At 41.4% G+C, this 13,132-nt stretch overlaps 4 protein-coding genes across 5 annotated transcripts in view; all 4 read left to right on the top strand.

The window, feature by feature from the left end:
• The first annotated feature begins 688 nt into the window (after positions 1 to 688).
• LOC134195107 (uncharacterized) lies at positions 689 to 1,516 on the top strand. Its single transcript, XM_062664121.1, has one exon. The coding sequence runs from the start codon at positions 689 to 691 to the stop codon at positions 1,514 to 1,516; it is 828 nt and encodes a 275-aa protein (XP_062520105.1).
• An 882-nt stretch (positions 1,517 to 2,398) lies between these two features.
• LOC134195106 (uncharacterized protein K02A2.6-like) lies at positions 2,399 to 3,508 on the top strand. The gene has a single exon (XM_062664120.1). The coding sequence runs from the start codon at positions 2,399 to 2,401 to the stop codon at positions 3,506 to 3,508; it is 1,110 nt and encodes a 369-aa protein (XP_062520104.1).
• A 3,914-nt stretch (positions 3,509 to 7,422) lies between these two features.
• On the top strand, positions 7,423 to 12,099 carry LOC134194756 (sodium-dependent phosphate transport protein 2B-like). Its single transcript, XM_062663711.1, has 4 exons — positions 7,423 to 7,506; positions 7,634 to 7,724; positions 8,200 to 8,475; positions 10,634 to 12,099. The coding sequence occupies exons 1-4, from the start codon at positions 7,474 to 7,476 to the stop codon at positions 11,956 to 11,958; spliced, it is 1,725 nt and encodes a 574-aa protein (XP_062519695.1). The 5' UTR covers positions 7,423 to 7,473; the 3' UTR covers positions 11,959 to 12,099.
• Positions 12,100 to 12,327: 228 nt separating this feature from the next.
• LOC134194705 (molybdenum cofactor sulfurase-like) overlaps positions 12,328 to 13,132 on the top strand; it is an 11,275-nt gene continuing 10,470 nt past the window's right edge. For both annotated transcript variants that reach the window (XM_062663649.1, XM_062663650.1), the window contains exon 1: positions 12,328 to 12,421. In XM_062663649.1, the coding sequence (XP_062519633.1) occupies positions 12,328 to 12,421 (94 nt within the window). The remainder of the gene's footprint in view (positions 12,422 to 13,132) is intronic.

The following is a 13,132-nucleotide window of genomic DNA, read 5'->3' as shown; positions in this document are numbered from 1 at the left end:
AGCCGGAGTTCACGGCACTGAGTAGATGTCCGTGTCTTACCCTAGTTAAATAAACACGGTGCCGAGACGAAGACAATGACGTAAACATATCCCGTTACAGTACTACACGATCTTTTCACAGGACATGGCACTAACGACGTCATCGCCTACAGCGCGAAGACTTAGCCTCGCCCCAGACGCAGTGTGGTTGCAGCCCCGGATGCGCTCCATCACCATACCTTGATCTGTCGGGATCTGTTGGGCCTTCAACAGAAAAGGGTACTTTTCCTGGCTTGAACGATACCTTGCATAAGCAGATTAGTGATAATCGTATGTCCAAATAGATAGTGTGAATCTGAATTTTTTGCAGTGTTCGTTAAAGAGTCGTTAGCTGTAAGGTGTTCGCCTGGTGAATAAGGTTTACTTTTCGTATCTGAATTCTAAAATCATACAAAATTACAAATAGTAACAGTTAAAAAGCTTATCTTTCAAACCGTGCATTTCTCAATTAAATCAATTACTTGATGAATTGTTGTTTCTGTCCCTGTAATGCAATCACTAGAATGTGGATCCTCATTGTAGTAGGTTGACATGCGAGGACGTGGGTCCGGTTGCGCGTGCGCGGTTTAGCTCTGAGTTGGCGGTTGTCTAATAACACTTGAGTAGAGTTACTACATTGGCGACGAGGTCAGCGAACCAATCGTGAGGTATGTCCACTGTAGTGGGTGCCGTCGGTCCCTTTGAGGGAAATCAAGAGGAGTGGATGCATTACGTGGAGCGCGTGAAGTTCTTCTGCGTAGCCAACGGGATCACTGACACAGAGCGCAAGAAGGCGGTATTGTTGAGCGTATGTGGAGTGCAAACGTATAAGCTGATTCGCAACCTGTTGGCGCCTGGCAAGCCGGAAGACGCGGAGTATGACGACATCGTAGCAAAGGTCAAAGATCACGTGAACCCGAAGCCGTCCACTGTTGTTCAACGCTTCCGCTTCAACAGTAGATCACAGAAGCCAGGGGAATCAGTAGTGCAGTTTATGGCTGAACTGCGCCGTTTTTCCACGGATTGTGACTTTGGAGACACACTAGCTGACATGCTAAGGGACAGGTTGGTGTGCGGAGTGAGTGATGGGAGGATCCAACGGAGACTGCTGCAAGAAAAGGAACTCACGTTTGACAAAGCACTGAGTTTAGCCAGAGCGATGGAGACAGCTGCACTGAATGCAGAGGAGATTCAGAGACCGACTGGTGACAGCGTAGAAGGAGAGGTACACAAAATGCAGGAAACCAAGCCCAGTCTACCTAAGATGAAGTGTTTCCGGTGCCTTGGATTCCACCCACCAAACAGTTGTTATGCTCAGAGGATGCAGTGCCATAAGTGCAAGAAGGTTGGACACCTCGCTCGAGCATGTCGAGGCCAGCGACAGCCAGGCCAGGCAAGGAATGAAATAGCTGCCCAATCTCCTGTGACGAAAACACATCGAGTTGAAACCACACCTACTACACCCCTTCCCCCTAAGCCTTTGAACATCTACTTTTAACTACTACGGCCGATTCCTACCAGGCCTAGCAAAGACCTTGGCGCCCTTGTACAAGCTCCTTCGTCAAGGAATGAACTGGAGATGGGGTGAAGAAGAAAAGACGGCATTCAGATGTTCAAAGGCAGCATTACAGTCAGATAAGCTACTAGTTCATTACGATCCGAGGATACCTTTGTCGCTTGCCTGTGATGCTTCACCGGTAGGGATAGGAGCCGTGTTGTCACATCAGTACCCGGATGGTGGGGAAAGACCGATTGCCTACGCGTCCCGTTCTTTGACCAAGGCGGAACAAGGATATGCACAGATCGACAGGGAAGCATTGTCAGTGGTGTTTGGGGTTAAACGGTTTCGACAGTACGTGTTTGGACACCAGTTTACCATTTTTACCGACCATAAACCACTGCTCACCTTATTGGGGGAGAACAGAGGCGTACCAGCAATGTGCTCCGGACGAGTGCAACGTTGGTCACTGATGCTGTCCAGTTATCAGTATACAATGACGTATCGACCCGGATCGTTAAATAGCAATGCAGATGGGTTAAGCCGACTGCCAAACAGTGGGGTGCCCGACGAAGAGAAGAGCCTGTGGAGGCTGTGCTGGCATTGCAGACACTGAGTTCATCGTCAACCAAACCAATCACCGCAGTCCAGATACGACGGGGGACGGAGAGAGACCCAGTGTTATCCCAAGTGCGTCAGTATACACTGACTGGATGGCCAAGTGTTGTGGAACGAGCTGATATCCGGCCGTACTTTAACCGACGCTACGAGCTAAGCGTTTCAGGTGGCTGTGTGTTTTGGGGAGGACGCGTGGTAGTACCACCTCAAACACGATCATCAGTGTTAGAAGAGCTTCATGTATCACACCCAGGAGAAACAAGGATGAAGGGGCTTGCTCGAAGTTTCGTATGGTGGCCGGGCATAGACAAGGAGCTGGAGAGAGTAGTGAAAGGATGCCACACTTGTCAGGTACATCGCAATTTGCCGGCGTTGGCACCTCTGCATCCGTGGGCACAAGCAGACAGAGCATGGTCTCGCTTACACATTGATTTTGCTGGGCCGTTTCTTGGCCAGTCGTTCCTTATCGTAGTTGACGCCTATTCCAAGTGGCTGGAGGTGGACACTATGACATCTACGACGGCGCGCGTAACGATCAAGAAGCTGCAGCGGTTATTTGCAACACATGGCATTCCAGAGATAGTAGTATCTGATAATGGGGCTGCCTTTACCAGTGCTGAATTTCGGCAATTTATGGAAGGAAATGGCATTAAGCACATCTATTCTGCGCCATATCACCCATCGTCTAACGGGTTGGCAGAACGAGCAGTAGCAACCTTCAAAGGGGCTATGAAGAGAATGAATTCGGAGTATGGATCATTGGAGAGTAAAATTGACAGATTCCTGCTGCGGTACCGAATCACACCACACGCTACCACTGGTGAACCACCGGCTCTCTTACTGTTAGGGCGGATGCCGCGGAGTAGATTGGATCTACTACGTCCCGACTTGGCGGCCTATACGTACAAGAAGCAGGAGCAACAAAGAAACGACCATGATAAGCGCAGTCGAGACCGAACGTTTGAGGTTGGACAGTTGGTGTACGTGAAAAATTTTGGACAGGGCACGCCATGGGTTATGGCAACAGTGAAAGAAAGAACGGGTCCACTATCATTCCGAGTCATGTTGCCTGATGGTAGAATGTTACGAAGACACCAAGATCACATTCGGTCGCGTCAACTGGAAGATGACCCACTACCCAACGGCACACATACAGACCCCACTGCATCACCACCGGAGTCTAACATGACGGAAGAACTGCCTTCCATCGAGGTAACAAGTGAACCAGGAGGGAGCATCTCGGAAACAAACGGTGACCACGGTGGTCAGGGGGAAACGGTTGGCCATGAAGCAACCAGCAACATGGAGCCGGCATCAACCGGGGTCAGAAGATCTGCTCGAGCAAGGAAGGCGCCGGACAGACTAGACTTGTAAACTAGCACTATCATACAAGTAGGGGTAAAAGACTTTAGGGGGAAGGGGTGTAGTAGGTTGACATGCGAGGACGTGGGTCCGGTTGCGCGTGCGCGGTTTAGCTCTGAGTTGGCGGTTGTCTAATAACACTTGAGTAGAGTTACTACACTCATCATGGTCGTTTTCAAATAGTTCATCTTTCTGTTCTCTCTCGAATACAGTACATGTATTGTATCAGTAAATTGTATTTTGTTAGATCTATAAATTGTACGCGTACCTTTCAACGGCCCCTGTAAGAACAATTCGATGCAATATCCACGTCCTCATGTCATTGGGATTGATCTAAAAATTAATGAAGTCGACGTTATGTACTATAACGTGCGCTATTCTAGATACAATGGACACCTTATACTCTCGTTGTATTCTAAATAAGCGAATCGTGAAACGTGTGCGCGTGCTCTTCGATCCCCCTTATTTTTAAAGGGGGCCCCCAGTTTGAGATCGTCGTTTGCTGCACGTGGTGGAAACAGTACAATCGACTTTCCAGAGAACTGGATATGAGTACGTAGTGGGTTCTAAAAGCCATACTCTTGCGATGCGATGATTGCTGGTGCACTGAAATCTTTTTGGTATGTTTAAATAATTAATTAGATTGGTTAATAATAATTACAAACTTAGACAAATACACACATGCACACATCTAGTTGTAGATGTGTTCAGTAATGATGTAGTCGTTATTGTAGAGTTGTACATTGCAGAAATTTCTAAATGATAATTTCAAAACTTACTGCACAACTGAAAAAGGTCCTTGGATTGAATTATTGTGTGAATTCATGTTATTTTGTTTCTTCTGTGTATGAAATCTCTACAATAACTAATATATTACATGTGTGGGTGAGCTGTCATCTGTGTATGTGTACACACACACACACACACACACACACACACACACACACACACACACACACACACACACACACACACACACACACACACACACACACACACACACACACACACACACACACACACACACACACACACATGCACGCATGCACGCACGCATGCACACACACCACACACACACAATAATTATGTTTGTACATGTGATTACTGTCAATATTCTGTATTCCATGATTTGGTAAAATTGCAGTGCGTATTTGCCACAAACAGGCAGCAGCGGGCAGGCGGGCAGACAGGCAGGCAAGCAGACCAAACCGTAATTAAACTAGAGAGCAATGATGAATGTGAGCTGCAAAACTATTTAGTTGCAGAGTCTATTTCTGAGACAGACAGAAGACAGACAGACAGACAGACAGACAAACAAACAAACAACAAGTTCACGTACTTGTTATATGTATATCTGTGTATATAATTAAATAAATTTGTTACTTATTTGTTTACTACTTGGGTCTCTAAATGTACGCCCTCTCACCGTTTATCACACTCGTCTGTGGATAACACCACCCCTCGTGCTTGTAAAAGCCATCTATCACGCTAATCATAGGATAACCTGTACACATCCAGCAGTATAATACAGATCTAAGTTATATAAGAAGACAGGTTGTGAAACTAATTCATCACATACAGGTCACTTGAAGATCGATTTGCGGTGTTGTACCTAAAAACGACGTGTAGGAAACAGAGTTCCAAACCTAAGGCCGACACTAAAGAAGTGTTGCAGTTTGCTCAAAGAGGGAAAAGCTCAAAATTTGTTTTTTGTAAATCTTCGTATTACACAATATGTGCATGTCAGTGTCTACTGTGTCTAGACACATACCCGTGCCGGAAGGAGCCATCGAAATTTCACCAGAGGCCTAGTTCATCTACTTCCATTTCAAGTAAGTAATCTAGTTAGTAAAAAGACAGCTTACGTTATTGATCAGGTAGAGACGGTTCAATTGGATTGCCAGGAGCAGCTGGAATAAATGGCGAGGCGGGAAGGAATGGTGAACCTGGCAGTAAGGGATTAGCAGGTAAACAGGGTCCACGTGGAATAGCAGGTAGGAAAGGAGATATGGGAGTGAGTGGAGAGAAAGGAGACAGAGGAAGGAGGGGAGTCAGTGGAGAGAAGGGTGGAAAGGGGGAGATTGGGTTACAAGGAGGAATAAGAATGAAAGGAAACAAAGGAATAAAAGGAGACAAGGGGATGAGCAGGATTTACATCAATTGTTTGGTCTACCCAGTCAATGTTTACCATGGAATCATCGTGTTTTAAATGAAACTTGGAGACAAACATCTGAGCATTATTCTAAAACAGGTTATCACTGTGATATTACAGTCATTCAACTAATCAACATGGTTTCACACCAGGCTGGCATTCATTCAGTCCTACAATAGGTGGAGCTATGCCAGAGAAGTGCACATCTGAGAAATACTGTGGAACTAATGCATCAGGATGGTTAAAAGGATCTCACCCAAGTGTAATTGGTCAAAAATTTTCAAGAACAGTTTGCTTTAGCTTCAGCGGCAGTTGTTGTTATCTGCAGACTAGTGTTGAAGTGATCAACTGTGGACAGTATTACATATACAACTTACCTAACACTCCAATTTGCGCTCTAACTTACTGTGCTCGAGGACAGTGAAGAACAAGTTTCCTTTATCAAAACCATCACATGTACTTATCTTTGCATTTTTGTGTGTATCTATGCTTCTCTGACTAGAAAAGTGTCTGCTAAGAATGATTGTTGTAACAGCTGCTTGTTGTGTAGGATTGCTGCATACAGTATGATGTGCTGCTAGATGGAAATTTTGTTATAAACATACACAGTTTGTGAGCAGAAACGTGGTTTGCTGTCTACAGTTAACAACAATATTTACGGTGTAGCAATAGATAAATTGTTATATGTTAGATCACGTGTAGTTACATTCAATTAATTTAAGGATTAACTGTTATACATAGTAACCAACAAAATATTTATAATAAAAATATAATTTGCTTAATTAATTATATATTTATTGTTGCCGAGCGTAGCGAGGCTTCTAATCTGGGTCACACAACAGAAATAGGCGTGGTCCAGACTCCTATATGGCTCTCCATCGAGCTTTTGGTGTGCGTGCGTGTGTGCGTGTGTGCGTGCGTGCGTGAGTGGGTGCGTGCGTGCGTGTGTGTGTGTGTGTGTGTGTGTGTGTGTGTGTGTGTGTGTGTGTGTGTGTGTGTGTGTGTGTGTGTACACAAATCTCAAATTTCTCCTCCCCACGACCACGTTTCATGATAGGACCTATCTTAAAAAATCGTTTCCGTGTCCAACTACAGATGAGTCTAAGAACGATTCGTCTAAGAGAGCAAACGGCGACGAAAACGCTTCATGAACTTTCGTCGCCCCATCCTTTTGTATTGTAGCTAGGGCCTGTGTGTACTTGACAACCGAGAAACACCTTCAGGAGTTGAATGTCACCTACAGTCAACTATTCACACGTCCCATACAATCAATCCTTTACTACACTGTGCTGCATCTAACACTGTTGATAGTCAATGTTTGCTGATATCAATTTTTATGTCAGTAAATACGATACCACTGTCGTTACAACGGAACTGAGTACATACCTAGACTGTACATTTCAATTGTCTTGATCACGATCGCAAAACGACGACTACCTATACCAGGCCTATATACGTAATCTAAACTATTAGGAAGTTTGCATGTTTGCTTCCATGACAGCTAGGGTTTCAACAAATACGTATTGTATAGCTAGGACTCGGCGTTTCAGTAGACGGTCTGAAAAATCCGTTGGACGTGTTGCTCACGATCGCGAGGCGCCTACGGATACCGTACAACTAGTATTAAATAAATATTGTTTGCTTTGATAATACAAAAAGTTAAATTTAGAGCGCGTTACACATATAATAACGCGCGCTACAATATTTGTGTCTATTGATATCAGTGCAACAGAGAACGGCGAACTGATATCAACCCGTCTCTACAAACCTTTCCCATTTTTTATATCTACCGGGGGATATCGTAAAGGGAGGAGTATTCACTGTCATGAATGCAACGTCTGATACAGAGACATTGAAAGTAAGTGACGATACGCCGCACCTGGACTGTTTTGTATTTTATTAAATAATTATTTCATATTATTTACGTCTATGTTGTGAGAATGAAAGATTTACGTTATCTGTACTGTATATATTATCTAACGTAGGACGACGGGACAAGTTTGAAAGACAAAGAGGAGCCGGATTCGGATCCGTGGGCGATTCCACAATTGGTCAGTCAGGGAAAATCGTGGCGACGTAAGTGATGCAACTGTTGTGTAGTTTCGAGTCTCTCTCATGCTGGCGTATCGCTAATTATATGATCATGACATGTTACTCTCGCGTTGCTATTCAATACCTGCCTGTACTCTGATAGAACGGGCGTGTTTTTACTGACGGTATCCGGGACTTTACTACATTGGACGCGAGGTTAGGGTCTGGGTACGCGAGACTAGGGATGTGTGTTAGAAAGTCATGATGCGTAAGAAGCCTAGAATATGGCTTGTCTGTATAGGCTCTTAAGCTACTACTGAAGTGTCAAATAAAAATGACGTTGATTTGTAAAACTATGGCAATCCAGCATGAGCAAACCATAGAGCATTGTAGTGTCATGTGACTTTGTGTCAGAGTCACGTGACTTTTATTTTTATTTAATTTCTTTCTTATTTATTTTATTTATTTATTTATTTGTTTATTTACTTTTCCTATTTTTTATTTTATTTTATTTTTTTAGATCTTGATAGAAATGAGAAGTGTAAGAGAGTTCTGTGGTCATGGATATGTAGGCCTCTGTTGCTACTCGGTTGCCTCTACATGTTCATATGTTCTCTCAGTCTTCTCGGCTCGGCCTTTCAACTGCTTGGTGGAAAACTTGCAGGAGACGCGTTTCAAAACAATCAAATTATTTCCAATCCGATAGCAGGAGTAATGCTTGGTATCTTAGCCACAGTTTTGGTTCAGAGTTCATCGACGACCACATCCATTATTGTGGCTATGGTATCTAGTGGAAGTAAGGTTTTATATATTATGTTTGTTGGTGAGCTTGTAGTCTTGTAGTATCTTGCCGGCACTGTGTGTGTGTGTGTGTGTGTGTGTGTGTGTGTGTGTGTGTGTCTGTGTGTGTGTCTGTGTCTGTGTCTGTGTCTGTGTATTGTAGTTCTTTACCAGAGCAGAGATATATTGCTGAAACACATTGAGAGACAGTTGTGTGTTGTGTGTGTGTGTGTGTGTGTGTGTGTGTGTGTGTGTGTGTGTGTGTGTGTGTGTGTGTGTTTGTAAACTGTACTTGTCACAAATAGAATAGGTCAGTCCTTTGGGCAGCGTAAATAGCAAATTCAGATGCTAGAATTTACTTTGACATTTCAACTATAAGTATATTTGATATTTAATTACCTATATTTTCAATCAGAAGTTTTGGGCAATTGTCGACTGGCCAATGTCCAGTTTTTAGAGGTACACCTGGCAAAACTGGACTGTACCTCTGAATTAGACCTCTGATAAAAGTTCACCTTGGAAAAAAGTTGTCCGGCCATGCCACACCGACTCCTACGGCCCTGTATACAGTACTAGAATTTTAAAAAATTCTTTGATAAAAGAAATAGATGTAGGGATTGTATTAAAAGTAACAGAAACAAGATTTAGATAATATGAACCAAAGTCAGACATCATTAGTGAATCCTTCCAACCCCCAAAATGTAAAATGTAGGGAATGGGGGGTTGGAAGGATTCACTAATGATGTCTGGCTTTGGTTCATATTATCTATAGATCTTGTTTCTGTTACTTTTTATACAATCCCTACATCTATTTCTTTTTAAGAGAAATTTTTTTAAAATTCTAGTTTGATAAGTTTTTAAGAGTGCAAAAGCGCAATGTATACCTAGGGTGTACATGTCTTCATTAGGGCCTGTAAGCCTTTCATAAGCATGTCAAAGATTTAGTGCATTTTCATTAGCATTAATTAAACCTGTTTATATGTAACAGCTTTTGTTAGACATCATTCAGAGGTAGTTTACTCAAGTGGTTTATAGGTCTACTGGGTGTACAGTACCATGATATCCTAGCATACGTTGCACAAATATGGATCCTAATTTTAGTACCTTTGCATTGTTCTTTCTTCTGTGCATGTATAATTGAATATGCAACGGCAGTTGGAATAGAACTTAGCTTAGTAGTCAGCCAAAGATTATCACATACGGGATATGCGTTGCAAATGTTGGGTTGCCGTATAAATTGCTATGTGAACGTAATTATTTGTCAAATTTTCTCCTATGTGCGACGCAGATCGCAAACAATTTCAGACTAGACCAGACAATGGCAAACATGATGGAATTACACAGTTTTGGTGATAAACTCTTTCATAAATGCGTTTGGCCTATTTGATTGGCTCTTCGTCCATTGTCTCTGGTTACCACAGATAAGCAATCGCAAATACTGCTCCGTGATTGGCCCGAACTGTGCAATAGCATTGATGACGGTCGTTAGATCAAATCTGCTTGAAAGAAACACAATTTTTAATCAACATTGATTTTGGTTTCTCTAGTCACCAAAAGAATAGAGTTCAGGTAATTCTAAAGCATTTTCTCAAGTTTCACAGCCATACCTAACATACAAAAAGAGATATCCGTGGAGGAGAAGAAAGAAGAACAAAATTGGCGCATGGGCCTTCGAGGCTAGCAACTGTTTCATAGGTTGTTAGATGATTAGTGACCAAAACAAAAATAGGATATAGTACACGGTGTACAAACATTTCATTTCGTTGATTTTGGGAAATTTTAGTCTTAATTTACTATGTTTTATAAGCATGCTAAAAGATGACCACGCCCCCACAACGCTCCGTAACTGGACCGGGGCAATCCCTACATACAGGGTACTACCTTACCCTGTGATACAGACTGTCTATATGTATCCTGATTTTGTTATGATTTTCCCAATGTGCCATGATTTGATTTGACTCGGTTTTTGTAATACTCCCAGAGTAGAGGAATAACCCAAGTTGCACAAGTAAGCACAACACTTGTAGTTCAAGAGATCAGACGTCGACGTCTGCATGCTGTTGATCTCAACAAATCAGGCAGCTAGTTTTGACAGTCTGAATATAATTTATAGTTCAATTGGTTAATTAACTGACGTATAAATGTGTGAGTATACAGTTGTTCTTTGTTCTTAGTTTTGAATGTTAAACAAGCAATTCCTATCATTATGGGTGTCAATATAGGAACATCAGTGACTAACACGTTTGTATCGTTTGGTAATGCCAAAAACCGAGACGAGTTTCGTCGTGCATTTGCGGGAGCAACGATTCATGACATGTTCAATTTCTTATCTCTGATCACACTTCTGCCTATTGAACTAGCAAGCAGCTATTTGTATCGACTGACTAGAGCAATCGTTGATAGTTATCACTTGGAGGGAGACGGAGGAGGAAATGTTGATTTACTTTCAACTATTACGAAGCCGTTTACTGAGAGAATCGTCATATTGAATTTGACACGTTTGGAACAAATCGCGTCAGGAAATTCAACTGTTTCTGGCAGCCTGATTGTTGATCGTTGCGGTGATAGTCGGTGTGAATTCTTGTTCTATGATGTTGATCTTAGTGATTCAGTGGTAGGCGCTGTTGTGCTGGTTATTGCATTGATCATGCTGTGTGGGTGTTTGATCTTGATTGTCAAGTTGCTGCAGTCGATGCTTTACGGTCACTTGGCTTTTGTGATACGGAAAGCTGTAAATGCGGACTTTCCTAAACCGTTTGGGTTTTTGACAGGCTACGTTGCAATTGTCATCGGAGCTGGGATCACAATGCTAGTGCAGTCTAGTTCTGTGTTTACGTCCACATTGACTCCTCTCGTAGGTGTCGGTGTGGTGACTATAGAACGGATGTTTCCATTGACATTGGGAGCCAATATCGGAACGACCATCACTGGCATTCTTGCTGCACTGGCGAGCAAGGGAGACTTCCGGCATGCTCTCCAGATTGCATTGTGTCATCTGTTTTTCAATATATCTGGCATTTTGCTCTGGTATCCAATCCCCAAGTTAAGAAAAGTGCCTATTTGTTGTGCTCAGTGGTTGGGAAACACGACTGCTCGGTATCGTTGGTTTCCAATCTTTTATGTGATATTGGTCTTCTTTTTCATACCGGGCATTTTGTTTGGGCTGTCACTTGCTGGCTGGTACGTCTTGGTTGCTGTTGCAGGTCCAGTCGTAGTCATTGCAGTATTTATTATTTTGGTCAATACACTGCAAGACAAGAAGCCTCATTGGCTTTCGACTCGCCTTCAATCGTGGGATTGGCTTCCATTGTGGATGCACTCTTGGGATCCATTGGATCATTTGTTGGTGCGATGTGGTGCCAAACTAAAGTCGTTCTGCAATTGCACAGTCTGCAAGAGAATGAAACACAGTGCCAGTCCGTATGACATCTTGCCAGAGGATGGACAGGATGAAGCTTTGAGTGGTGCAAGAAATCAGACATACACGACTAAATTGTGACTTGCATTAATTAATATTTATGATATGGTAGTATTCTATGACTGATGTTTTGTTTTATTTGTTTATGATCAGTTATTTATATTTGATTAGCTAAGTATCCTGTTCTTTAAAAGAGAAAGAAAATATACTATTTTGAGATTATCCGGATAAGGACTCCCGGATGTGAGATGGGTTTTTTTTGCCCCGAAAAGATTTCAGTTTGTTCTCTGTTCTGTTTTGTGTATATAAAATGAATGTAGATGTATATTCACATTGCAAGAAACGCCCTGATATTTAACAAAAGCAACACGCTGCAATCAACGTGAGTCTTTTGCTTTGCATATGCATACGGGAGTTGCAAATATGCAATGCGCATGCCCATTCCATACAATGGCTGTCTCAAGTTTTTCTAGTAAGCTGAAGCAATGCGAGTATCCTCACAACATTGATAGCATACGTGATAAAGAGTTTTCTCGACTAAATGGTAAGCTATACACTTCAATATTGCTAAGAAAACTATTTTTGTCACTTAGGCCGAATTAATATTATTGATTAATAAATAATAAATAATAAATAATAAATAAATATTATTTAATATAAATATATAATTTAGCATAAATGATATTTTAATATTTAATAAATAAGATTTATTGTTAATAAATAATAAATAAATATTTTTGTATTTAATAAATAATTGTTTACTGGTAATAAATAATAAATAAATATTTTGGTATTTAATAAATAAGATTTACTGTTAATAAATAGACAATAAATATTTTAGTATTTAATAAATAATATTTTACTATCAATAAATAATAAATAAATATTTTAGTATTTAATAAATAATATTTTACTATCAATAAATAATATTAATTATTTTTAGTATTCAATAAGTAATATTTTACTATTAATAATAGTATTTAATAAATAATTTTTTACTATTAATAAATAATAAATAATAATTTTAGTATTTAATATATAAGATTTACTGTTAATAAATAATAAATAAATATTTTAGTATTTAATAAATAATCTTTTTAATATTAAACTGAGGGACTGGTTGTTGCTGCTCAAGACCAAGCTCTTTGGATTCGGTACAATGAGCACAAGATTCTACATCGTGATGTCAGTCCTACTTGCCGCATGTGCAGTGTAGGCCTGGAAACAGTCGACCGCATTGTGGCAGGCTGTAGTG

Source organism: Corticium candelabrum, chromosome 19, assembly GCF_963422355.1.
Source record: "Corticium candelabrum chromosome 19, ooCorCand1.1, whole genome shotgun sequence".
Taxonomy (NCBI): domain Eukaryota; kingdom Metazoa; phylum Porifera; class Homoscleromorpha; order Homosclerophorida; family Plakinidae; genus Corticium; species Corticium candelabrum.
The sequence above is the reverse complement of the archived record's forward strand: the minus strand, read 5'-3'. Positions and strand labels throughout refer to the sequence as shown.

Excerpts from the sequence above, each read along its gene's own strand:
- LOC134195107 (XM_062664121.1), top strand. The coding sequence starts at position 689 with ATGTCCACTGTAGTGGGTGCCGTCGGTCCCTTTGAGGGAAATCAAGAG.
- LOC134194756 (XM_062663711.1), top strand. The coding sequence starts at position 7,474 with ATGAATGCAACGTCTGATACAGAGACATTGAAA. Across the intron at positions 7,725-8,199 it reads TCAGGGAAAATCGTGGCGAC|ATCTTGATAGAAATGAGAAG; the intron begins GTAAGTGATGCA and ends TTATTTTTTTAG. Across the intron at positions 8,476-10,633 it reads GGCTATGGTATCTAGTGGAA|TTTTGAATGTTAAACAAGCA; the intron begins GTAAGGTTTTAT and ends CTTTGTTCTTAG.
- LOC134195106 (XM_062664120.1), top strand. The coding sequence starts at position 2,399 with ATGAAGGGGCTTGCTCGAAGTTTCGTATGGTGGCCGGGCATAGACAAG.